A 25061-nucleotide genomic window follows, 5' to 3' on the forward strand; every position below is an offset into this window, starting at 1 on the left:
CCCCTGCAAGGATGGCAAGCTGGGACAGCAAAACACGGTGACAAACTGACGTCAGCCGTTAAACTCCATACCAAAGCCATCTGAACGCAGCACAGAAATTACTTGACGGATGGAAGAAAAAAAAAGAAAAAAAAGTAGAAACTTTGCTCAAAACTAAATTTATTCTTCTTTTTTTCCTTTTATCTTTTTAATAAAGAAAAGATTTAGAGCAATTAACGATCTGAGAAATGAACTTGTTTCAGACTTATGGGGATCTTAAAAGTCTCACAACAACATACTGATAGTACAGAGTAGAACTTTAATAAAACTAACAAACTTATACATATAAAAAAAAAACTTTCACATCAACTTTAGGAACAGGGAGGGACCGTTAAAACACAAGACTATGACCCAAGACAGCCTTATGATTAGCACATTCATTAAAGAAAAGAAGCAGAACATGTTCCACAGTTGGTAAATAAAAAAAAAACAACTAGCTTGTCTTTTCTATGAAATATGTTTAACAACAATGCCAGCACAACACCTTTTTTTTTCTTTTTTAGGTAAGTAAAAACGGCTTTTTCCTCCTTTAAAAAGTAGATTAGCAAAGATGGCCATTCTCGGGGCGTAGGTCAAGCGACTGGGGATTTGGGAAGTGGGTCTGGATGTAAAAGTGACATGGTCAGATGACAAAGGCTGTACATTAGGTAACATTTACTAGTAGTTTCCGTATCCCGGGTAGGCAGTCTGGTCTTGTTTTCCATAGCCCTCATACATGCCATAGCCCTGCTGGTTCCCCCAGGCTGCCTGGTTCCCCCAACCTGTGGACGAGTCAACGATGGGATCACAAGGACAGCCTCCATCAGATGTTTTTAGAGAAGTACAAGGCTTATGACATTAAATAAAAGCGAATAGAAAAAAATGTTCTGAGGAGTGTTGATCGGATAAGATGAACTTTACTGAACCTCGTCAAAACGGGTATCAAAATAGATATACATTAACATTAAAAATAAGGATGAAAGGGGCGCCCGGGTAGCGTGGTGGTCTATTCCATTGCCTACCAACACAGGGATCGCCGATTCAAATCCCCATGTTACCTCCGGCTTGGTCGGGCGTCCCTACAGACACAATTGGCCATGTCTGCGGGTGGGAAGCCGGGTGTGGGTATATGTCGTGGTTGCTGCACTAGCGCCTCCTCTGGTCAGTCGGGGCGCCTGTTCAGGGAGGAGGGGGAACTGGGGGGAATAACGTGATCCTCACGTCCCCCTAGTGAAACCTCTCACTGTCAGGTGAAAAGAAGCGGCTAGCGACTCCACATGCATCGAAGGAGGCATGTGGTAGTCTGCAGGCCTCCCTTAATCGGCTGAGGGGGTGGAGCAGCGACTGGGACGGCTCAGAAGAGTGGGTAATTGGCTGGGAACAATTGGGGAGAAAAAAAAAAAGGGGGGGGGGATCCACCAAAAAAAAAAGAAAGAAAAAGGATGAAATTTATAGAACAAGGAATCAAAACAACTGGAATCAGCCCACTAACAAGAGTGCATGGATGAAGATTAGACACTGAAAAAATGTTTGCGAAATGACAAAACGAGGTCACAATCCCTTGTGTACACATATGTATACATTGTGGTGACCTTATTTCAACTTGCTAAAGCTTCACTTACCCTGATTATACATTTGTCCTCCTGTCACAGAGCTGGGATAGGCAGTGCTATACATGGAGTAGTTTGCCCGACCCTGGGCCTCACCGTGGCCCCCTGCCTGATTCCCTTGGGTTAGCATCTTCCTCTTCTCCTCTCCATAACCGTAGCTGTACGGGCTTTGCTTATCAGTGGATGGGTGCATTGAGTGGTAGCTCTCAGCTGCCTTATCAGCAGACGTAGGGGTGACTGTGGCTGGGACTGCAGGGGAAGAGTAGGTGTAACCTTCGGGGTAGTAAGTGCCATAACTGCTGGACCCCGCAATGGAGCCACCACTCTTGGATGGAGTAGCAGGGGTGGTTGAATTATTTCCATAGAGCTTGTCTGTAAGTGGTTCAAAAAGAGGTTGGAGTTATTTTATGCAATAATACGAGAGTTGGGATCGCTCCGATCCAATATCAGTATTGGGTGCCAAAGCTGATGTAATTCACTCATAGTCCGGTGTTTTTATGAATTAATAATACCATAGCCAATAAGTTTCGGTAGTATTAAGTGTTTTTGAGTGCAGAGACTTGGTACACAAGCGGGAGTTAACAAAGCTGATGGACGCGGGAAAACAAACGAAACCCCACAAAATGTAAACCTGGAGTCTCCTAAACTCCATAGTAATTCAGAGAAAAATAAAATGGCCGCAGATGACGTGGTAACTGTATCGGAGGGACCCAGTGTATGTGGAGTTAGTGGCGCTGCTGCATGAATAACCTCCCTGGCAGCTGCTGCAGCCGAGCCCGGGCAGGATACGCAGAGTGATGGGGAGAAGGCAGCGGCTGACCCGCCTCTCACCGAGATCCACGAGAAGAAGGATGACAATAAAATGGAGCACGATTCCAACTCAGCTGGCACGGTAAGATTTTCAGTGACCAACCAGTGAACTCTACACTTAGGAAGAAATCAGTGTTTTTTTGGATGAAACTTTTGGCAATCCATCCATCCATTATCCGAACCGCTTATCCTGCTCTCAGGGTAGCGGGGATGCTGGAGCCTATTCCAGCAGTCATTGGGCGGCAGGCGGGGAGACACCCTGGACAGGCCGCCAGGCCATCACAGGGCTCGCTCGCTCGCTCGCTCGCACGCACGCACACACACAGGAACAATTTAGTACGGCCAATGCACCTGACTTACACATCTTTGGACTGTGGGAGGAAACAGGAGCCCCCAGAGGAAACCCACGCAGACATGGGGAGAACATAGAAACTTCACACAGAGGGTGCCCTGGGATGCCCCACCAAGGCTGGACTACCCCAGGGCTCGAACCCAGGACCTTCTTGTGTGAGGTGACTGCGCTAACCGCTGTGCCACCGTGCAGTGGTTAGCGCGAGTCTGTCAAAGTAATTGCTTTTTTTCCCCTAACACAACTAAATTTCTCAAAACTGTCACAGCATTGGAAAAATATGTAGGGTTTGATTTATTGGATGCAAAGAAAGCATTATTTAAGAAAACACGTCTCCACCTTAAGAAAAAAAGAACCTGTTCACAAGAAAAGGAAGGACACTAAAGACAACAAAAAAAAAATCACAATTATAATAAATCACAGGGTGTTATTATTTTCATTCCATCCATCCCATTGATTTGTTTTTCTGATTTTCTTGTCTTTTTCCCTGTGCATACTTTTAAGTTTTGGGTCTTGAAACATTAATGGAGGGAGAGTTAGGCAGATGAGAGCCATACTTTTTGAAACACACAGACATGGGTGTGGACTAGAACTGGACAGGACATGTGAGGAACTACATTTACGATCTTGTTTAACTTTATCCAGGTCATCGTCACAATTTGATTTAACTGATGCTTGGAGAGTAAAAAATTCTAACAGCAGACAGTACACATGGGTAGAGGTCTCAGGGAACAGGATCAGTGGTACCAAGCTAGACAGGGTGTACATCATCAGACACCGTAACATTAGGTTAGTCAGGAGCAACATACAGTGCATCCGGAAAGTATTCACACCCCTTCACTTTCCCCACATTTTGTTATGTTACAGCCTTATTCCAAAATGGATTAGATTCCTTTTTTTTTCTCATCAATCTACACACAATACCCCATAATGACAAAGTGAAAAGGGTTTTGTAGAAATTTTTGCAAATTTGTTAAAAATAAAAGACTGAAATATTGCATGTACATAAGTATTCACACCCTTTGCTATGACACTCAAAATTGAGCTCAGGTTCATCCTGTTTCCACTGATCACCCTTGAGATGTTTCTACATCTTGATTGGAGTCCACCTGTAGTAAATTTAATTGCTTGGACATGATTTGGAAAGGCACACACCTGTCTATATAAGGTCCCACTGTTGACAGTGCATGTCAGAGCAGAAACCAAGCCATGAAGTCAAAGGAATTGTCTGTTGACCTCCGAGACAGGATTGTATCGAGGCGCAGATCGGGAAGGGTACAACAAATTTCTACAGCTTTGAAGGTCCTGAAGAGCACAGTGGTCTCCATCATTCGTAAATGGAAGAAGTTTGGATCCACCAGGACTTTTCCTAGAGCTGGCCGCCCAGCCAAACTGAGCAATCAGGGGAGAAGGGCCTTGGTCAGGGAGGTGACCAAGAACCCAATGGTCACTCTGACAGAGCTCCAGCGTTCCTCAGTGGAGATGGGAGAACTTTCCAGAAGGACAACCATCTCTGCAGCACTCCACCAATCAGGCCTTTATGGTAGAGTGGCCAGACCGAAGCCTCTGCTCAGTAAACGGTACATGACAGCCCACTTGGAGTTTGCCAGAAAACACCTAAAGGACTCTCAGACCATGAGAAACAAGATTCTCTGGTCTGATGAAACCAAGATTGAACTCTTTGGCCTGAATGCCAAACGTCACGTCTGGAGGAAACCAGGCACCTCTCACCTTGCTAATACCATCCCTACAGTGAAGCATGGTGGTGGTAGCATCATGCTGTGGGGATGTTCTTTAGCAGCAGGAACTGGGAGACTAGTCAGGATCGAGGGAAAGATGAATGGAGCAAAGTACAGAGAGATCCTTGATGAAAACCGGCTCCAGAGCACTCAGGACCTCAGACTGGGGCGAAGGTTTACCTTTCAACACGACAATGACCCTAAGCACACAGCCAAGACAACGAAGGAGTGGCTTCAGGACAAGTCTGTGAATGTCCTTGACTGGCCCAGCCAGAGCCCAGACTTGAACCCCATTGAACATCTCTGGAAAGACCTGAAAATAGCTGTGCAGCGACACTCCCCATCTAACCTCGAGAGGATCTGCAGAGAAGAATGGGCGAAATACCCCAAATATAGGTGTGCCAAGCTTGTAGCTTCATACCCAAGAAGACTTGAGGCTGTACTCACTGCCAAGGGTGCCTCAACCAAGTACTGAGTAAAGGGTGTGAATACTTACACTCACCGGCCACTTTATTAGGCACACCTGTCCAACTGCTCGTTAACGCACATTTCTAATCAGCCAATCACATGGCAGCAACTTAATGCATTTAGGCATGTAGACATGGTCAAGACGATCTGCTGCAGTTCAAACAGAGCATCAGAATGGGGAAGAAAGGTGATTTAAGTGACTTTGAACGTGGCATGGTTGTTGGTGCCAGACGGGCTGGTCTGAGTATTTCAGAAACTGCTGATCTACTGGGATTTTCACGCACAACCATCTCGGGTTTACAGAGAATGGTCCGAAAAAGAGAAAATATCCAGCGAGCGGCAGTTCTGTGGGCGAAAATGCCTTGTTGATGCCAGAGGTCAGAGGAGAATGGCCAGACTGGTTCGAGCTGATAGAAAGGCAACAGTAACTCAAATAACCACTCATTACAACCAAGGTATGCAGAAGAGCATCTCTGAACGCACAACACATCGAACCTTGAGGCAGATGGGCTACAGCAGCAGAAGACCACACCGGGTGCCACTCCTGTCAGCTAAGAACAGGAAACTGAGGCTACAATTCGCACAGGCTCACCAAAATTGGACAATAGAAGATTGGAAAAACGTTGCCTGGTCTGATGAGTCTCGACTTCTGCTGCGACATTCGGATGGTAGGGTCAGAATTTGGCGTCAACAACATGAAAGCATGGATCCATCCTGCCTTGTATCAACGGTTCAGGCTGGTGGTGGTGGTGTAATGGTGTGGGGGATATTTTCTTGGCACACTTTGGGCCCCTTAGTACCAATTGAGCATCGTGTCAACGCCACAGCCTACCTGAGTATTGTTGCTGACCATGTCCATCTCTTTATGACCACAGTGTTCCCATCTTCTGATGGCTACTTCCAGCAGGATAGCGCGCCATGTCATAGAGCTCGAATCATCTCAGACTGGTTTCTTGAACATGACAATGAGTTCACTACTCAAATGGCCTCCACAGTCACCAGATCTCAATCCAATAGAACACCTTTGGGATGTGGTGGACCGGGAGATTCGCATCATGGATGTGCAGCCGACAAATCTGCAGCAACTGTGTGATGCTATCATGTCAATATGGACCAAACTCTCTGAGGAATGTTTCCAGTGCCTTGTTGAATGTATGCCACGAAGGATTAAGGCAGTTCTGAAGGCAAAAGAGGGTCCAACCCGGTACTAGCAAGGTCTACCTAATAAAGTGGCCAGTGAGTGTATGTACATGCAATATTTCAGTTTTTTATTTTTAATATATTTGCAAAAATTTCTACAAAACCCTTTTCACTTTGTCATTATTGGGTATTGTATGTAGATTGATGAGAAAAAAAATGAATTTAATCCATTTTGGAATAAGGCTGTAACATAACAAAATGTGGGGAAAGTGAAGGGGTGTGAATACTTTCCGGATGCACTGTATCTCCAGTTGGTTTTCCAGATCACCACTTAAGTCAATGCTGTTTTATGTCTTTCACCACCAAAAAAATATAAATCTTTCTTGCATTTTAACGCGAAATCCAGTGGAGGAAGATGGCGGTGCAAACTCCTGTTTGCAGCAGCCTCACCCAGTAACAACTATGCAGTGTCTTTGTCAACGTCTAAGTTTGTGTCATCGCGTGAAGTTTTTATTTTGACCGTCAGTTTTTTTCATTTAATGGCTGGGAGCACTGGCGCTGGATCAGCTGGGAGAGCTTGGTCTGCTGCGTCCTGTAGGCCCAGGGACGACAACCCTGCCCGGAGCTGCGCCCAAGAGGAAACACCGAGGCAGTCTGGCAGCAGCTTTGCCTAGTGTCAACTGTGCAGTGTTTTGTCTGTGTTTGTGTTGTCGCATGGAGTGTGGTGAGGTGTGTCGAAGGTGTCTGGCTGGGAGAGCTGGCGTTGGATCGGCTGAGGGAGCTTGGTCTGCTGCACCCTTTGGGTCCAAGGACCACAGCCCTGCCCAGAGCTGTGCCCGAAGAAGAAATACCGAGGGCGGTATGACAGGATTCGGAAGCGGGGCAGGCTAAGCTAGCTGCTAGCCCATGCAGACTGGCAGTTCCGACAGTCATCCTGGCTGGCGTTCATTCTCCTGGACAGTGGAATTTTTGGACTATGTTACACTGAATGGACTGTGTTGTTAACTGTGGTTTTGTTGCTTTATTCTCTGTTTTTGTATGTTTTTGGTGGTGTAGTTTTGGGAAATTTTGGATACGTTTTTATCTTTTGTGTTGCACTGCTGTGGGCTGGAAGAAACAAAATGTCGTTTCTTTTGTGTACGCAAGTACATGATTGAAATGACAGTAAATTGTTCCCTGATCCCTGAAATGGCTACAGATGGACAGCTGATGAGTGCTGTCTGTAGCATGAAACAGGCTTGTACTGTCTCATAGAGAATTTACTTGACTAACTGGATTATTTTGTTCCTTATTTGTTGAGCACTTTCCCTACCGTTGAGTGTTTCCTTTAACAAAGTTATATATGTATATATATATATATATATATATACATATATATACATATATATATATATTGTACTTTGGAGAGAGAAAAAAAGCACAGTTTAACTCTAAGTCAATTCAAACATTAAAGGAGTTGCCATAGCAATTTGTACTTCTACATGTTTGTATGTGAAGCCTATTTTAACTACAGTTCAGATAAATTGCTTTGGAGTACATTTAAATTTAATGCATTTTTGTATATATTTTGCTCTTTTAATAAGAAGTGCCGTGCCATAGCCTCATGTAACCTTACACAACAATAATAATGACAATAATAATAATATTGAGAAAAAAAGAGCTCTGGTATCGATATCGGTCAGTATGGCTATCAGCAGATACCCAAATTCAGGTATCGGATCGGAACTGGAAAAAAAAAAACAGTGGATCAGTGCCTCTCTAAATAATACTACATCAGTTTTTGGACTTTAAAAAGGTTTATATATAGTATATATATATATATATAATATTTTAGTTATGTCTGTCTTGTTTGATAGGTCAGAGAAGAGTGACAGGAAGGACAAGGGATAACCAGAACCAGATCTGAACATGACTTGTTGTCATGTTTATGTCGAAAAACTGACATAACAGGATAATCAGTTGTTGGTTCTAAATGACACATTTCCTGTACATGGTAGAATATTTTTGAGTCACATTTAGATACAAACGTTACAGTCACAAAGCCGAATTCACAACAGAAATGTTTCATGGCAAGTATTCCAGAGAAGAATAGGGGAAACATTTCCTTTGTTTTGCTCATCTGTTAGTTGTTCTTTCCAAATCTACTTGTTCTTAGCTTGTTCAATCTTAACTTTCACAAAATAAATAAAACCTTAGTCAGAATGCAAACAGCCAACGGAGACAACAAGAGAAACTTACGATAGCCAGTGCCAGCACTGCTCCCATAGTTGTAGTTGGCTGTTTAAAGAAAGGAAACTAATCAGTATTCCCATCAATTTCACACAGATGTATGAGGTGTCTTAACTTTTTTTTTTCCCAAAGGTCCCACTTTAACCTGTTAAAGAACCAAAAACTGCCGGAAAGCAAGTGAGGCTTGACCAAGCTCAAGTTCCTTACTTTTGTTATAGCTGTTTACTCCAGAGAACGGCTTGCCTCGGCCCCTTCCACGACCCCTGCCATGACCCCAGTTGCGAGAGCCAGGGTCTGAGGGAATACCACGGATAGTCCCAAATCCTGGGATGTGCTGTTGAGCAAGAGTTCACAGGGGTTAGCTGTCAAGACCAAAAACTTCAAAACAGTATTCACATATTGTTTGCAGTGTTGCAGACATCATTGTTGGGGGGGGGTAGCTGATGTCACAAGTTTGTGTTCATACAAATGCCTGTCAAATCTTTTGGGACTGATTTAATTACCATGTCAGTGTAGGTGACCTTCTTCTTCGGATTATCTCGGCTGATTGTCGACCCAGTAGAGTCGTCTGGGAACAGCTTCTCTAGGGCAGCAAGGGCAGCATAGGCCTTTGCCTCCTTTTTATTGGAGCCCCGCCCCTTGAACTTTTGGCCGTCAACGTCCACCTGAGAGATGAATGAGACAGCAGGCAAAATGAATATGGACCAATGCAAAGAAAAAAAACCCAAAGAGATGACCCTACTGGATACTGGGTTTAAAAGTCAAGGAGTATACAGTGTTACAAGTTCAATATGATCATGTTTCCACAACTCGAGGAAAAAAAAAAGAAAAAAAAAAGAAAATGAACAGACTTCACCCAAAATGTCTTCTTGGAAAAAAAAGGCTTTGTCATCTGCAAAAGCTGCTGCGAATCAGATGGGAAGACAAGGTGCCCAACGTGGAAGTATTGAGACATGCTGGTATTGTCAGTGTTGAAGCCCTAATACAGGGGTGGCTAACCATTTGCCATGGAGAGCCATGTGTATGCAGGTTTTCCACACCTGGTGATTTCACTGATTAGCAGCCCTTCAACCAAAGAGGAAGAATGGATCAGTGAAATCACCTGGTGTGGAGTCAGGCTGGAATGAAAACCTGCAAACACATGGCTCTCCATGGCACATGGTTAGCCATCGTTGTATTAGAGGGACCGCTCGGGTTGGACGGTTTGGAGACAAAGTAAGAGAGGCAAGATTGAGATGGCTTGGACATGTGTGGAGGAGAGATGCTGGGTATATTGGGAGAAGGATGCTTTAGTCGACTGGTTAACATTGTCGCCCGCGATGCGGGAGATCTAGGTTCGCGTCCCGGATGTGGCGGTCCATGACTGCCGCCCGAATTCGCTACATTGGTAGCGAATTCGGGGGGCAGTCTCTTTTCCTTTCCCTTGGACCTGCCAAGGAAGAGGAAAAGAGGAAGGCCAAAGAGGAGGTTTATGGATGTGGTGAGGGAGGACATGCAGGTGGCTGGTGTGAAAGAGGAAGATGCAGAGGACAGGAAGAAATGGAAACAGATAGTCCCGTTACTAATGGGAGCAGCCGAAAGTAGTAGTAGCTCACTGAAAGAAATACACTACAAATATTATTTTCATTTCATGGAGACAGAGTAGCTCTGTAGGGTGAGTTAGGCCACTGGCTCACCTCCATGATGAAGCACTTTTCATGGGAGCCGCCTGTTTCTGAGGAGAGCTCATACTTCAGGCTACGGCGCTTCTCATTCAGTTCCATAACAGGATTCTTCCCATTCTTGGTCAAGAGAGGACCCTGGACAATCTGTTCATAAGTTAAAATGAAGCATTCTTTAAATCAAAATGACACAAGCTCTCGACCCATTAAGCCACATTCAAAGAGTATTTAGTCTGAGTAAAAAGAAAAAAAGGAATAGTTATATATTGGGCATGATGAGGTTGATGATAAGGATATACAATGCTGAAAACTGAGTTGAGAAGGAGGTGCTTACTTCTTCTAGTGCAGTAGAGTCTGCTGTTGTGCTGCTGCGTGATGCCTGATTTCCACTGCCCCCACCAATGGATTCTGTTTTAGATTCTGAACCTGTAGGAAGCCCAAGTTCCTGCAGGACCTGAGAAAGACAAGAGTTAACATGAAATGTGATCCCAGATGAAGTCATTAAGCCTGCACTCAATTTACTTCTTAAAAAAAAAAGCAGTGAGAATCATGAAAATCATGAAAACTCACTGCATGGTATTCTGCAAAACCTTTGTGGCATGAAATGGAATGCAATGCAGGCAATTAGAAATTGAAGATTTGAACATGAATGTGGCTCAGTGGGAGGAATGGGCACAAGGCAAGCCTTACCTTGGTTGCTACATTAAGCTTGGCGGCTCGTTTAGAGGGCCCAGTGGCTTCATAGGTCTTCCCAATTAAATCTACAGCCATTGTGAAAACTGGCTCATGGACTGGACCCGTCTGAGATATAAGTCTATAATCCACACCGGGTTTGTACTGGTTAAGTCGCATCACGGCATTCATACACAAGTCATCTACAACTGTGAGAGGGAGAGAGAATAGGCACTGGTAAACATGAATACATAAATATAAATTAAAGTGGATGATTTGAACTGCAGAAGGCATTGAGCAAAACGAACATGACTTCTTCTGTAAACGCTGATGCTTCTGGAACTTAAGAAACTTCCTCTGCTTGCTGTTGAGTGGGTTGTCATCTCGCGCTTCATCCACTTCCGTGTAAGGTCTCTTAGCTGGCAGCATAACATTCCCAGAGGAAGCCATCTGAGCTGGGAGACACATGAATGGCAAACAGATCTTGACAATGGATGTTTTCATGCATGTTTTATTGATCCTCACATCAAGCGCATCATGAAACTTACATTTCTGTCACACCACATCCAAGTGGCCATTAATGATGGACTTTCAAATATTCAAACATAAAATGGTCCAATTAACCTTGAGTTGAAACCAGCAAAGGGAAATAAGAAATTAAAGTAGTGGTTGGCTACCTGTGAAATCTTTAGGTTTTAATGCTCTGTTTGGTTTAGCTGGCAGCATGTCCATCCCAAGCACCTTGTGGATCTGTCCAAATGCAGCCAGCCTCAAGGCATGCTACAGAAAGTATCACAGTTAAGGCAAAATTCCACGAGTACTTTGAATTAGCATCTATCATCAGTCTTGCCTTACCTGAGCACTACGTGTGATGTCTTCACATTGCTGTGGTTCAAGATGGACAATGGCGTCAACCATCTCTTTCTCACATGGATCTTTAATTCCCGGGCCATCTTTGCACAGGGCACAGTCAATTAGTCTGATATGGTTATGTAAAGTCTCAACATTTATGTTGATGACCCCCCCAAAATTTTTTTAAAATAAATAAATAAATAAATAAGCTTACCTTTCAAAAGGATTCCAGAAGCAACACACTCTAAAACTCTGCGAAATGCCTCACCGGCTTCCATTGGCCTGTCAGATGTCCCAAGGGCCTTTTCAACTAGCAGTTCAAGAGGCTAAGCAGAGACAATATCAATAATTCAGAACAGAAACACAATTTAAATGATCTTGCTCATTTCAAAACATGGCTAGTTATAGTCATTTGTTTCACTTGTCAGGGTGCAGAAATGAGATAAACTCCATAGGGTGAATGACGATTAGGTTTCCACTTCGACATTTCTGGTGGTTATGAAAATAAATGAATTAATACCACTGAACTATCAAGAACTTCTGTCTAGTAAACTTTGTGACTGCCATGTTTGTCCACTCCAATAAGACACTTCCTAGTAGCCAGCATTATTTAAGCATCTTACTCAATTAAATCTAGTCAGTCATTTCAATAAAGTATCTTAGAAATAATTGAAAGAAGGCCATCTGGGTGGCATGGCAATCTATTCCGTAGCCTACCAACACGAGGATCGCCAGTTTGAATCCCCGTGTTACCTCCAACTTGGCTGGGCGTCCCTACAGACACAATTGGCTGTGTCTGCGGGTGGGAAGCCGGATGTGGGTATGTGTCCTGGTAGCTGCACTAGCGCCTCCTCTGGCCAGTCGGGGCGCCTGTTTGGGGGGGGGGGCTGGGGGGAATAGTGTGATCCTCCCATGTGCTACATCCCCCTGGTGAAACTCCTCACTGTCAGTTGAAAAGAAGCGGTTGGCGACTCCACATGTATCGGAGGAGACACGTGGTAGTCTGCAGCCCTCCCTGGATCGGCAGAGGGGGTGGAGCAGCAACCGGGATGGCTTGGAAGAGTGGGGTAATTGGGGAGGACAAGGGGGCAAAATCCAAGACAAAAAAAAAAAAGTTAAAAGAACTTTCCCCTTTGGTTGGTAAATAAAACCGATCACTAAATGGAAAGTTGATGTGGTTGACGTTAAGGACAGTCATCCCATTGAAAAGGAACTCGTTTGATAAACTTTCTGTGGGGTTCATATCAATATTCCTGCCAAGCTTCAGGTTCTTTTTCAATTCTCAAATTCCACATGCCAGTAGGTTTATGAGAAGCCACGCAAGAAGAAAACATCCCATGACAACAAATGTTTCATAAACATCAACAAATATTTTCATTCATACTCAGGATGACACAAAAACGTAGAGCAGAATGGGCAGCAACAGGTTTTTAACTGCATCGGCTGTTATGCAATTGAATCCTCACCCATTCTAACAGTGGAGCCCAGGCAGGAACACGGTTACACAAGTCCCTCATGATCCTGATCACAATGACTGCAGATTTCAGGTCGTTGAGTTTGGCCTGTGGGACACACATGAGCCAGTTAAATTAGAGAAGTCATCACCTCTGAAAGGTAACATCTCTTGGTGTTACTAGACTTGTCTAGATACAATATTCCTGAAGAGCATTAGAACAAACGAGGGATAGCTTTATGTAATGAGGTAGTATTCACGGCAGTGGTGCAGTTGAAATAATTTTTTTTTAAAAAAGCTCTGTCACATAGATAATGTAATGGAGGACATTTTCACAAGGCTTCTGAGAAGGTCACACTTCATCAGGAATACTGCATCAAGTAAAAGAATGGAGACAGTGTTGTATCCCATCAAAACCCAATGGCTAAACCAATGAATTGTCTAAATCTTGTGATACAACCCAATGGTATTGACCTGCTCAACAATCTCTACATCAGTCAATGAATAAGATTCCTTGAAATTGCAAAGTAAAACTAAATTGTAATATAATTTTAATGATGAAACTCAGACCTGCGTTTAAAAGTAAAATGCAGTCTGTAAATGCAGGGAGCAGAAATAGTCAAGAGAGGTATCAAAGAGTTAAGGACTTGAACTTTATGTACAAGTAAGGACGGGGTTGCAAACCTGGAACCACTTTGCGTGGCGGAGAGACGCCAAGGCAGTTAGGCATTTCTGCCTGTCCAGAACATCCGGCGGATCGTTGACTGTTCGCGTTTCTATTGACGTGGTGGGGTAAGAAGACAAGGTACAGTTTGACCAAGGGGGTTGGTTCTGTCTCGCAGCTGAGGGAGCAGCAGCTTCCCCCAAAGCACCAGCAGATAGGAAAAGGGGGTCTGTGTACCTATTGTAAAAAATCTATGGTCCCAAGGAGTCAGACAGTCACCCATCAGACTCAACCTAAATTTTACACTGTGAGTGTACGTGAGAGCATCTTGTGTATATGGAGTCCTACTATAAATATTAATGACTTTACAGCCTCTCTCATTGCCGTTTTGTGTCCAATGTCATTCATTTACAATAAACTACCCTTTCCTTTACCCCTTAGCTTGGGTTTGCTGCTTAGCTCCCCTTCTGAGACAGTGTGTCCAGTTGGTCAAAGGTCCAGCGTCCCTAAAAAACTTGACACACTACAAGGCATTAAGTTGTAAAACAGAAGCATTTCAAAAGTCTGGAAGTCTTCTCCACACTGCAGCAAAACTGAAAGAATCCTTGACCTAAATCTGGCTAAGACTCTGACTTAGACTTAGAGTAGGCCTCTTGAAGATTCAGTAAAGCTTAACTGGCTTCAGTGTCATCTTGCTGACCTTAACAAGTGCTCATATTAATTTGTTTCTCAAATGCTCCTTCACACAATAAAACTAAAACTCTTAACAACACTCAGATATTTTCAGAGAGACAACATTTACTTGCACCTCTGATTTCTTTGTTTCTAGGTGTATTGAGACTTTTCCTGGGAGAGCAAAAGAAATGCCCTTTTTGCCAAATCAGTTTTGCTGCAGTAAGAGCCAAACGTACAACTTCTGCATATTACACATGCACTGCGCGGTTTGACTTGTAGTTCTTAAGAGGCCTTCAATTTAAACTTGACTAAAATCAACCAAGAATAAAGAAGTTGACTACGACAGACATTGTCATCAAAACCATTTACAAATGCACCAATGAAAACACAGCCATTTTAGTCTGGCAACTGCCATTTTGTTGCAAAGCGACGACAGAACTCTTGAGCAAGTGAAGAACCAATGTTCATCGTTCATTGGTTGTTCACTTGTATACGGTTTAGGCAATCACTGTACAGCTTCACTGATTTCTACATATCATGAATGAACAGCAGCGACAACTTTTACATCGTTGCAGGGAGCAGAGTTACGAATTAGTGGAGCAGTACAGGGCTTGCTTTGTGAGGAGAACAAAGCTCAGTTGTGGATCTATACTATGGCCTGCTGGGATACAGGACTTCGCCAGTGATACGTGGTTTCTTTGAGGTCAGGTCATGATGCATACCTTCTTGTTCATTAGTTTCACCCTTTGTGTCCACCCTGACCACAGGTGATGTCAGGTGGATGGTGAGTGTCATCACAAACTCTTTGGTGCTTGTTACAACAATGGCTGCATCCTCTGGCTTTTGGATTATTTCATATTTATCCTCTGTAACATCCTAAAAGACCAGATTAAAGACAAAGCATGAAAAACTGATATTTTTTATATCTTACAATTTGACAATCTCTACATTATTCTGATGTCAACTGACTGAGGAAAATTGACATTCTGTTGAATTTCTGGTTATCAAACTGCTCAGACATCAGAGAAGGGGCAAATTTAGTCTTACCTTTAATTGACTAGCGAGCATTTCAGCCACTTGACTGAGCAGAGTGACAGTGGGCTTGTTGGCGCAAAGTAGTACCAATTCCAGGTCCGTGTCCCCCTTCAACAGCAGCCCTTTGGCAACCAGCCCTACCCTCATGACTCCAAGCAGGGGACGCTGTGACTTTTCACCACTTAATGATGTAAAGCGAGGAGGAAAAGTGGAATGAAGATCAATTGTTTTCGGGAAAACAGCCAAAATTTGCTTCTCTTAGAAAGACAAATTCTTCGGAAGTTACACAGCCAGCAAACACACCCTGTGCATCCAACCCTCAACCATCTCACCGACATGTGGCTTTCCCTAACATCACCATGCTCTTCTCATTATAGCTACAGTCTAGCTGCTTCCATGTCTGAAAACAGCATTTGGATGTTTCATTTACCTCTTTTCCTCTGGATTTTCTTGAGTGTCCTTTTCCATAGTCCCCTTCTGCTCATCCAGCTTGTCAGAGACAGCCTTGAGAGCACACTCCACATGGGAGATAACAGTTTGTATCACCTCCAGTTCTTCTGCAGAGGGGTACACCGCAGTATGTTTGGCCATTATGTGGCGGTCGTATGGCCGCAAGGGCGCAGGGCGCATTGCAGGGACCTTAAAGGGGAATCAGCGAGTAGGTAAATCATGTTTACAAAGGTGTAATGGGAAAACGTTATAATATATTCATGTATACAATTTTATAAACAGGCTATAATCAGATGATAATTATAGCACCTAAGTAGCTGATGGAAGCCCTTTGTAATGAGGAAAAGCATTTTCAGAAATCGTTTCTGCTTTTATTGTCCACTTCAATGTTATGCTCAAAATGTTCCAGTGGGGCTTAGTCATCTGGGTCAACAAGAGACCATAAAAGGATGTGGAAACTATAAAAGGGACTGGAAGGGGAAAAACAATTTGTTGGAAAACAGCATATGGAAGGTTCTATTTTGACGGCACTCTGGTAAAAAGGAACATCAGACATTATGGGCAAAAATGTGGAGATATGGCTGGAGGAAAAAAAAAGTTGCTCAAACTTTGAATTCTGACTTAATGTGGGAATTTGAACATCAGAGGTAAAAACCAATAATGGCTCAATGGTTCATATGGTGAATAAGTATCTAACAAGCAAAGCAAGAACCTCATGATGCTGTGCCTCCTCAAACTCTTCAATGGCAGCGATGTAGTTATGGAACTGCCTAAGCTCCTCCTCATAGCATAGGCAGTCATACCAGTAACGCAGATCTTCATATCTATAGGGAAAAGGATTCAAGTTGAGGAAAGTAAGTGCTATTTTTCAGTAAAACCAGGGCCTAAACAGGCTGTATACATCATCCTTCTAACTTAACATCTCATCGGCATTTTTTTGATCGTTAATCCAATCATGCAGTGATTTAATAATAATAATGCATTTTATTTGTGGGCACCTTTCAGAGCATTCAAGGACACCTCACAGAACACAGTTAAAAAAAAACACAAAAAAAACAAGCAGCACTGTATCAGACAGCATAAGATCAAAACAAAGCAGGGTAGACAATAAAAATGTAATACAACAGATAAGTATAAAATCATCATCTGCACAAAACTCGATGAAGCGTGGATCAGACTGAATATGCCAGTTTGAAAAGGTACGTTTTGAGATGGGATTTGAAGGTTGAAAGAGAGTCAATGTTGCGAATGTCTTGTAGGAGACAGTCCCATAGGTGGGGGGCAGAATGACTGAAGGCTCTAGACCCCATGGTAGTCAAGCAGGCCAATGGTGTAGTGAGTTGGAGAGCAGAAGAGGATCTGGGAGTGCGGGGGGGCGTGTGGATATGAAGGAGTTCAGAAAGATATGAAGGAGCTAGGTTATTAAGGGCCTTAAAGGTGAGAAGCAGGATCTTGAAGTCAATACGGTATTTAACAGGGAGCCAATGGTTTTGCTGAAGAACAGGAGTGATATGATCTATGGAAGGAGTTCTGGTAATGATACGGGCAGCTGAATTCTGGACCAATCGAAGTTTATGAAGATACATGAGGGGAAGACCAAAACGGATAGAATTGCAGTAGTTAATACGGGATGTAACCAGGGTATGAATGAGTATGGTGGTGCTGTTAGGTGTAAGTGACAGACGAAGATGATTAATATTGCGCAGGTGGAAGTATGCAGACCAAGTAACATTGCTGATGTGAGCTTCAAAAGATAATGTGCTGTCCAAGATGACACCCAAACTCTTAACCTGAGGTGATGGAGGAACTATAGAATTGCCAATAGTTAGAGAAAAACTATCAGGTTTAGCCAAAGTAGATTTAGTACCTACTAGGAGGACCTTGGTTTTGTCACTAATTTTGAGGAAGTGGTAGGAAAACCAGGATTTAATTTCTAGTAAGCAGTCAGAAAGGGAAGTGGGTGGAAGAGTGGAGGTAGGCTTGGTGGATAGATAAAGCTGGGTGTCATCCCCATAGCAGTGAAATTTAAAAGCCAAATGATGAGGCCTTCTTTATACTGTCTGGGCCAAAATGTATTTATTTAACCCAGCAGGCTAACGATGTTGTGAGAACAAAACTAGGGCATGATATATAGACTAGTTTCAGCCTTTGAAAGGAGTAATCACAAGACTATGCGAAGAGGGAACGACCATCCCCATCTTACAATGCTGTGATAGCAAACATTCCCTCTGTGAATAGTACACATGGCAATTGTAACTATAGTTATTGGTCACGCCTATATTTGCATATGAAACTGGTCGTTGGTTTCGGTCGTTATGCAACTGCATTGTTTATAAGGGGTGGGGATACCTGCAGTCAGTTTAGACTGAAGAGGTCACTTAGATGAGTGATGAAACATATCTGTCAATAAACGCATTCAGATGATCTGATTCAACTTTCTTTGATAATGACATGACAATTGCTGGGAATTCAGGTATGCAGCTGTGGCCTATTGTCTGTTGAATTTATCTATGTAAAGTACACAGCATAAATGAGTACACCCGCTCTCAAACCAAACAAATTCCGCTATCTCTCTTTACAAATAATACATATTTGGGGTTGCTATTAGGGATGTTGATGATTAATCATCCGGAAAATGGTGGATTGCTCCCTCCAGGTTGGGGATGAGTTGTTGCCTCAAGTGAAGAAGTTCAAGTATCTTGGGGTCTTGTTCACGAGTGAGGGTAGGATGGAGTGGGAGATTGATAGGTGGATTGGTGCAGCATCAGCAGTAATGCGGACGTTGTACTGGACCATTGTAGCGAAGAAGGAGCTGAGCCGGAGGGCAAAGCTCTCAATTTACCAGTCAATCTTCGTTCCAATCTCACCTATGGTCATGAGCTTTTGGTAGTGACCAAAAGGGTGAGATCACGGATACCAGTGGCTGAAATGAGTTTCCTCCGTAGGGTGTCTGGGCTCAGCCTTAGAGATAGGGTGAGGAGCTCGGACATCTGGAGGGAGCTTGGAGTAGAGCTGCTGCTCCTTCACATCGAAAGGAGCCAGTTGAGATGGTTCGGGCATCTGATTAGGATGCCTCCTGGGCGCCTTCCTTTGGAGGTTTACCGGGCACGGCCAACTGGGAGGAGACCCCAGGTAGAACTAGAACTCGCTGGAGGGATTACATGTCCAATCTGGCCTGGGAACGCTTTGGGATCCCCCAGGAGGAGCTGGATGGCATGGCTGGGGAGAGGGACGTCTGGAGTGCCCTACTTAGCTTGCTGCCACCGCGACCTGACCCCGGAAAGTGGCTGAAGATGAGATGAGATGATTAATCAATCCATTAACTGCTGTTAAAATTTGGTTAAATCCTTATTACCAACAATGATTATTATTATTATTATTAACATATGTTTTGTGCACCATGTCTCCAGAACTCATATCTATTAACTTTTATACCACAAGAGGGCGTGCTTCACCTTTGCAGTTCAGAAAAACTACTGGAAGAACAGAGCAAGGGGCAATGACGTGTTCATTTTCTTAAATACAAACCAGAAGGATTTGAGTTTATTGTGGAGAGGTCTGGAGTATTTTTCTTTTCCTGTTATACAGCAATTTTGGTTTGATTTGGCCTGCCTTGTTAGTCTACTAATGGCAGTAATTGTGCCCCATTTGACATTGTTTTGTTTGGCGGCGCCAATTGTAATAAGAACAGGCGGACAAAAGCAGCCGCTTCGAGGGAGAGCCTTATATATTCTGTTCGTGCATTATGAATTAATGTTTCACATAACTAATGTGCCGTAGGAATTGTTTAAATAAAACAAACTGAGAAACAGACGTGCATGTGTATCTTATTGATGATTAATCAATTATTGATTGTGAACGTAATCGGCTATCGGTTAAGGAAAATACACAAAATCTGCAAGCCTAGTTCCTATATTTGATGTAATGTTCCAGCAACTGATTTATCAGTTACCAATGAAACATGTCAATACTAAACAGGAAAATGTGATTTTCTTATCAAAATGATAAAGGCCATGTTGCAAAAAAGTACACCCTCCTGAAAGTTACATAATAAAACTTAATGAAAACGTTTTTCTTATGCTAGTTAAGGGCAACTGATTAGCAGATAAGTCTGTTGAACCATCACACTCAAATAGGTGTAATTGGTTGACAATTAATATTGGTACTTAACCCATTGAATCACTCTCAGGCATAATGCTGACAGCAATGGCACCACATTGGAGAGAATTGCCTGAAGACTTGAGAAAGAAAATTATTTTATTGCACAAAAGAGGACAAGGGTACAAGAGGAGTAGCAGAAGTGATACAGAAATTCAAAAATGATAAGACTTGGAGAAATTGAGTCAGTGATATGTATGGAGAACTGGAGGGTAGGTTCATTACTGGATCTTGAGGCACTAATGTTCCGTCTAATGGCAATTTGTTACTGAAGAATGCAGCGAATTGCTCACATTTACATGGAGATGGTGGATTAATAAGACGATTGATAGTAGATAAAAGCACTTTACTATTGTTAATGTTTTCATTAATGATTTTAGAGAAAAAAAGACTGTCTGGCCTGTTTAATTTCTTTGCTGTACTTGTTCAATCTATCCTTGTAAATTTCACAGTGAACCTGAAGTTTAGTCTTTCTCCACTGTTGTTCTGCCTTGCGATACTCTCTTAAGCTGCCCAAACCTCCCCATCTCCAAGGGGTTTTTTGTTTTTCTGTTTTTGGTTTTAACAGGTGCAATGTTGTCAAAAGATATTTCGTATTTTTGAGTTGAAGTCGTTCACAAGATCCTCAGTTTGTGATGCCATGAATGGCGACAACTCATTTACAGTTTTCTTAAAGGCTTCAATTGTATCATCATCAATGATGCATTTTTTGATTATTCAAGTGCTCTTCTGTTGTACAGGAAAAGCAGACATCAAAAAATATACAACAGTGATCTGAGATAGCAACATCCATGACACAGGATACAGTAATATTAAGTCCTTTTGATATGTCTAAGGTCCAGAGTATGCCCCTCATTGTGAGTCGGTCCAGAAACATGCTGAGTGAGAACAAATGCCTCTAGTAAGCTAATTAGGTCTCTAGTATCGGGGTCTGTTTGATTGTCAACATGAATATTAAAATTACCTAAGATGATGAAACAATCATAATCAGTGGAAATCATAGACAGTAGCTCCGAAATTCATCAAGAAAGCCATGTTTAAATTTTGGTGGCCAATAAACAGTAATTATTAAAATCACAGCATTACAATGTATAGTAAAGGTAAGGTATTCAAAAGACATGAATTCCCCAAGGGAGATTTCCTTGCAGCTATAGGAATCAGAGAAGACAGCAGCTATTCCACCGCATCTCTTATCAGATCTGGTGGTATGGATGAATTTGAAGCCAGGAGGTGCAATCTCAATGAGTGCGACTCTGCCACTTCTATCCAGCCAGGTCATTAGGGTGAGGTCCAAGTTGTGGGTACTCATACGATCATTAACTAAAAATGACTTATTAGTTAGTGACCTGACATTTAATGTAGCCATTTTTATTGTCCGAAGTGCATGGCTTTGTGGGGGACTGATAATTGAAATCGAACTGGTACTAAATTGTTTAGATCCCTGTATGTTACAGGGAGATTACAGGGTCTGTGTCTATGGTTTATTATTACAGGAATTAGTATGGCAGAGTGACAGTCATTAGTATGATGGATTGAACTCACCAAAGGACTTGAATGGGTATGGCTTACTGTGGAACCAAAATTGAAAGCACTCTGTCCCTGTGGACGTCAAATAGTGACGAAACTGTCCACACCTGTGTGCGGGTACCAAATGTTGTTGTCCATAGCACAAACACAAGAGTTGGAGACAATGGAATAAAACACATTTGCAGCCAGCAGTCATGAGCCTGCTCAATTTGGATGGAGTCCACCACATTAAAAAATAGAAGAGCACTCCCAGAACAGACTAAAACTGTCAATAAAACCAAATTGTAAATGAGAGTACTGTGACTGAAGCCATGTGTGAAGCTGCAAAAGTCTGCTAAAACGACCAATGCCACAGCCGGAATTGGGAAGTGGGCCAGAGATAAAAACTTCCTTCTTGTTAAGATTTAGAAGGTTAAAAAGACACGTGAAATCTGATTTTAAACTCCAACTGCTACCGTGGAATGTAATTTGTGCCAACGTGAATAACAACCTTCTCAACACAGATACACTGGGATAGCAGACTAGGAAGTTCTACCAGAATGTCATTTACCTTGGCACCTGGAAAGTAGTGTGTTGCAGCCCTGTTGGACCTGACATCCCTGATGATAAAGTCACCCAGAACCAGAACAGAAGGTGGCTGTGGAATGGGTGCAGTAGAAGAGTGCACCTGACCATCATACACCAGTGGATGGGGGCTCTCAGTCAGTGTGGGGGATACAGCACCAGGGGGATGGCACGGGTGACCAGTTTAGAGCTGGCAAAGTTTGGACACTGCCTCCTTCAACTTATGTTGAACAGCTCAGGTTTCTTTTCAGGATCTGGGGCAGTGAGCAGTAGCCGGCGATGGTGAGCATTCCGCTTCTGGATGCAACACACTGGTCAGCAGAAGAAAGTCTTTGGTGTCCAGAATGTCAAATCCATTTGCTGGAAGGTCAGGAGGGGCAGCTGAGGAAGGACAGCCAGCCAGATCAGGATGCACCAGGGGAATTGGGGAGGTAAGATTTTCTAAAACTTGAAATTTATTTCCAAGCTGGAAGGCCTCATTTAAAAGTGGGTGGAGGCGGTGTTTACCCTGGCAGGGTTTACTGTTATTAACCTGGACCTAAGGCTCTAGGATGGATGGCATTGAGCAAACTTGGGTCTTAGGTTTTGCTCCAAGGCTGAGCAACACATCCTCCCCCAGGGTAGAGAGGCCTGCAGAGTGGATCGCTTCACCTCCAGACCACGGAATAGTGGTATCATTGACCTGTGCCAATGCTGTATGGTCTGGGAGGCAGAATGGCCTGGCGCCCCTCTGATTGCCCAGGAGAGAGAGATGTTTTGACTGTGCTGTGGCAACGGATGATAGGTCCAGGATTAACTTGTCCTTCTCCCTGAGTTCAACCTGCAGTCGGGTAATGTCAGTCTTCAATTTTGCAAAGGTAGGATGGCAATCCACACACACGGCCATGTTTGTTGTCAGGCAATTAGCAGGAAAATTGGCATAAAAATCTGTAGAAGTACAAAACGCTTAAAATCCTAAATAAAAGCAACCGGCTAGCCTAGCCACCAGGCTAAAAATAAACCTAGTGAAGCTAGCAGCAGTCGAACTTAAGATCCAAAGGTCCAATGACTAAAAAAAATAAATTAAAATATATAGGTAAAACAACCAGGATCTAAAAGTGTAGCCAAAAATTAGACAAAAATGTCAATTTACAACAGAGCCCCTACAACACCGATGGTCCACATTAACGCATGCCTAATCCCACAATGACAATCACCCTAAACATTCTTCCAACACCACTACTGCATTCTTAAGGAAGAACAAGGTTGAAGTGCTGCAGTGGCCAAGTATGTCACTCGACCTCAACCCTATTGAGCACCTGTGTGGAATTTTGAAGAGACAAGTTGAGCAGCACTCCCTATCAAACATCAAGGCACCCAAGGAGGTCATCAGGACTGGAACAGGATAGATGTGACAGTATGTCGTGAGCTTGTACATTTGATGCCAAGAAGGGTGAGTGGTGTACTAAACAGTAATGAGGGACACACTAAAATATTACATATTTGTAGAATTTAATCAAGGGTGTACTCGTTTTTGCAAACCTTGATTTAGGCAAAGTTCCTTAATTTACTTATTTTAATTATTGATGGCATATCTTCCCATGTTGTTATTACTGTTGTTATTACTATTTTCTGTTATATATTGTAACGTGCACAGATAAGTAGACACGTTAGCCCTTGGTTAACGGGTCGGACCCTTTAGTCGACTGGTTAACGTTGTCGCCCCCCTTATTCGCTGCAATATATTATGCTTACTATATTTCAGCTTTGTCATCTTTTCATTGTAATGTGATCATTCAGAAACAGAACTATATCTTTATGTTCAGAGAGAGTTTACTCATTTATGCTGTATACTACAGAATGTTAAGTTGTGTACTGTATCTAAGATCCCATCACCCTTGTACCATGTGTGTCAGTACTATGATTATGTTAGCGGTGTATGTACCTGCATTGATTTGATGACGTATGCTAATTATTGTCCTAGAAGATTAAACAGGGAGAAAAGCCTATAGAAAAATAAGCAGGTTTGATGATTTGGTATGCAGCAAAAAAAAGTACCGCATTCTGGAGAGTAACCTGCCCAAGAGAGCCACAAATGTTGGTAAAGGTCTAATTATGGAATAACTTGCAGCTATGTCATTACTTTAAAATATGCATACAGTCTATGATCCACACGGTGTTATAGAGTCGTTTTTGCAACCTAGTTTTTGCTAACCTGTCAAAGTCATGTGGAAGGAGTCGATGGCCATGCTGTATAAGGCTGTCCCAGTAGAGGAGTTCCTTGTAGGCCTCATGCTCGTCCCACATTGGTGGCGGTACACCGGCATCCATGGTTCAACGATGTCCCGTGCTGAGCGTGCCGACCTGTTAAAGTACAACAATAACATCAGCAGTCTAATTGGCGAAACAGTAAAGTGTTTTAAGATCGCGTTTGGCGAGTATATATTTCAAATTGCCATTGGTCGGACATTGAACTTTCTTAGGCGGGCTGAGTCACGGATTAATGTATGCCCAACAGACTGACAGCAAAAGGTCAACAAGATATCCTAAAATACCTTTACTTGTGAATTATGATGTCTTATAAAATTGGAAAGACGGATTAATTCAAGGGGTACACATAGTAAGCTAAGAGAAACTGGTGAGCTGGAAGGCCAAGCTAACAAACATTACTAACACTGGCTAGGCCAGTGTGTGGGAGCTTCGTAACGATGCTAACGCTAGCTCGATTGCTGGATATTTTGATAACGACAGACCCGAATTTGAAATGCATAGTTAGCAAACAAATAAAAAATACATCCAATTTACAATTTTTTTCTATAGACTCGTCTACCACGTAGTCAACGTTCTAACAATTCCCGTCGAAAAAGCTGTAATTACTCACTCTGCTACAATGGAAGTTGCTGTGCTTCAGGCGTATCACGGCGCTGCCGCATAAATATGACAAACTGTCGCACATATGTGACGCATGACGCAGTACCATTTACGTAACAGAAAAGTGGTTAAAGATG

At 42.9% G+C, this 25061-nt stretch overlaps 1 protein-coding gene across 2 annotated transcripts; it reads right to left on the minus strand.

The window, feature by feature from the left end:
- Nucleotides 1-152: 152 nt before the first annotated feature.
- Nucleotides 153-24999, minus strand: ilf3a (interleukin enhancer binding factor 3a). 2 transcript variants are annotated; one of them, XM_056279746.1, is made up of 20 exons: nt 24935-24999; nt 24269-24417; nt 16538-16649; nt 15806-16014; nt 15388-15556; nt 15063-15216; nt 13686-13777; nt 13015-13110; nt 11763-11874; nt 11552-11649; nt 11374-11476; nt 11005-11151; nt 10715-10905; nt 10359-10478; nt 10040-10171; nt 8867-9028; nt 8571-8697; nt 8373-8411; nt 1641-2000; nt 153-800 (listed from the first exon to the last, which is right to left on the minus strand). In XM_056279746.1, exons 2-20 carry the CDS (start codon nt 24382-24384, stop codon nt 697-699), a joined length of 2643 nt encoding a protein of 880 aa, XP_056135721.1. In that variant the 5' UTR covers nt 24385-24417; nt 24935-24999; the 3' UTR covers nt 153-696. The 2 variants fall into 2 exon arrangements, with proteins under 2 accessions (XP_056135721.1, XP_056135722.1); XM_056279747.1 differs by lacking the exon at nt 8373-8411.
- Between the last annotated feature and the right edge of the window lie 62 nt (nt 25000-25061).

Source organism: Lampris incognitus, chromosome 5, assembly GCF_029633865.1.
Source record: "Lampris incognitus isolate fLamInc1 chromosome 5, fLamInc1.hap2, whole genome shotgun sequence".
NCBI lineage: Eukaryota > Metazoa > Chordata > Actinopteri > Lampriformes > Lampridae > Lampris > Lampris incognitus.

Bases quoted from the DNA above. Each gene is read 5' to 3' on its own strand.
- ilf3a (XM_056279746.1), bottom strand. From the start codon at position 24,384: ATGGATGCCGGTGTACCGCCACCAATGTGGGACGAGCATGAGGCCTAC. The intron at 13,778-15,062 runs GTATGCATCATG...CCACGTCAATAG, and splicing joins TGAAACTAATGAACAAGAAG to AAACGCGAACAGTCAACGAT. The intron at 11,477-11,551 runs GTAAGGCAAGAC...TACTTTCTGTAG, and splicing joins ACATCACACGTAGTGCTCAG to CATGCCTTGAGGCTGGCTGC.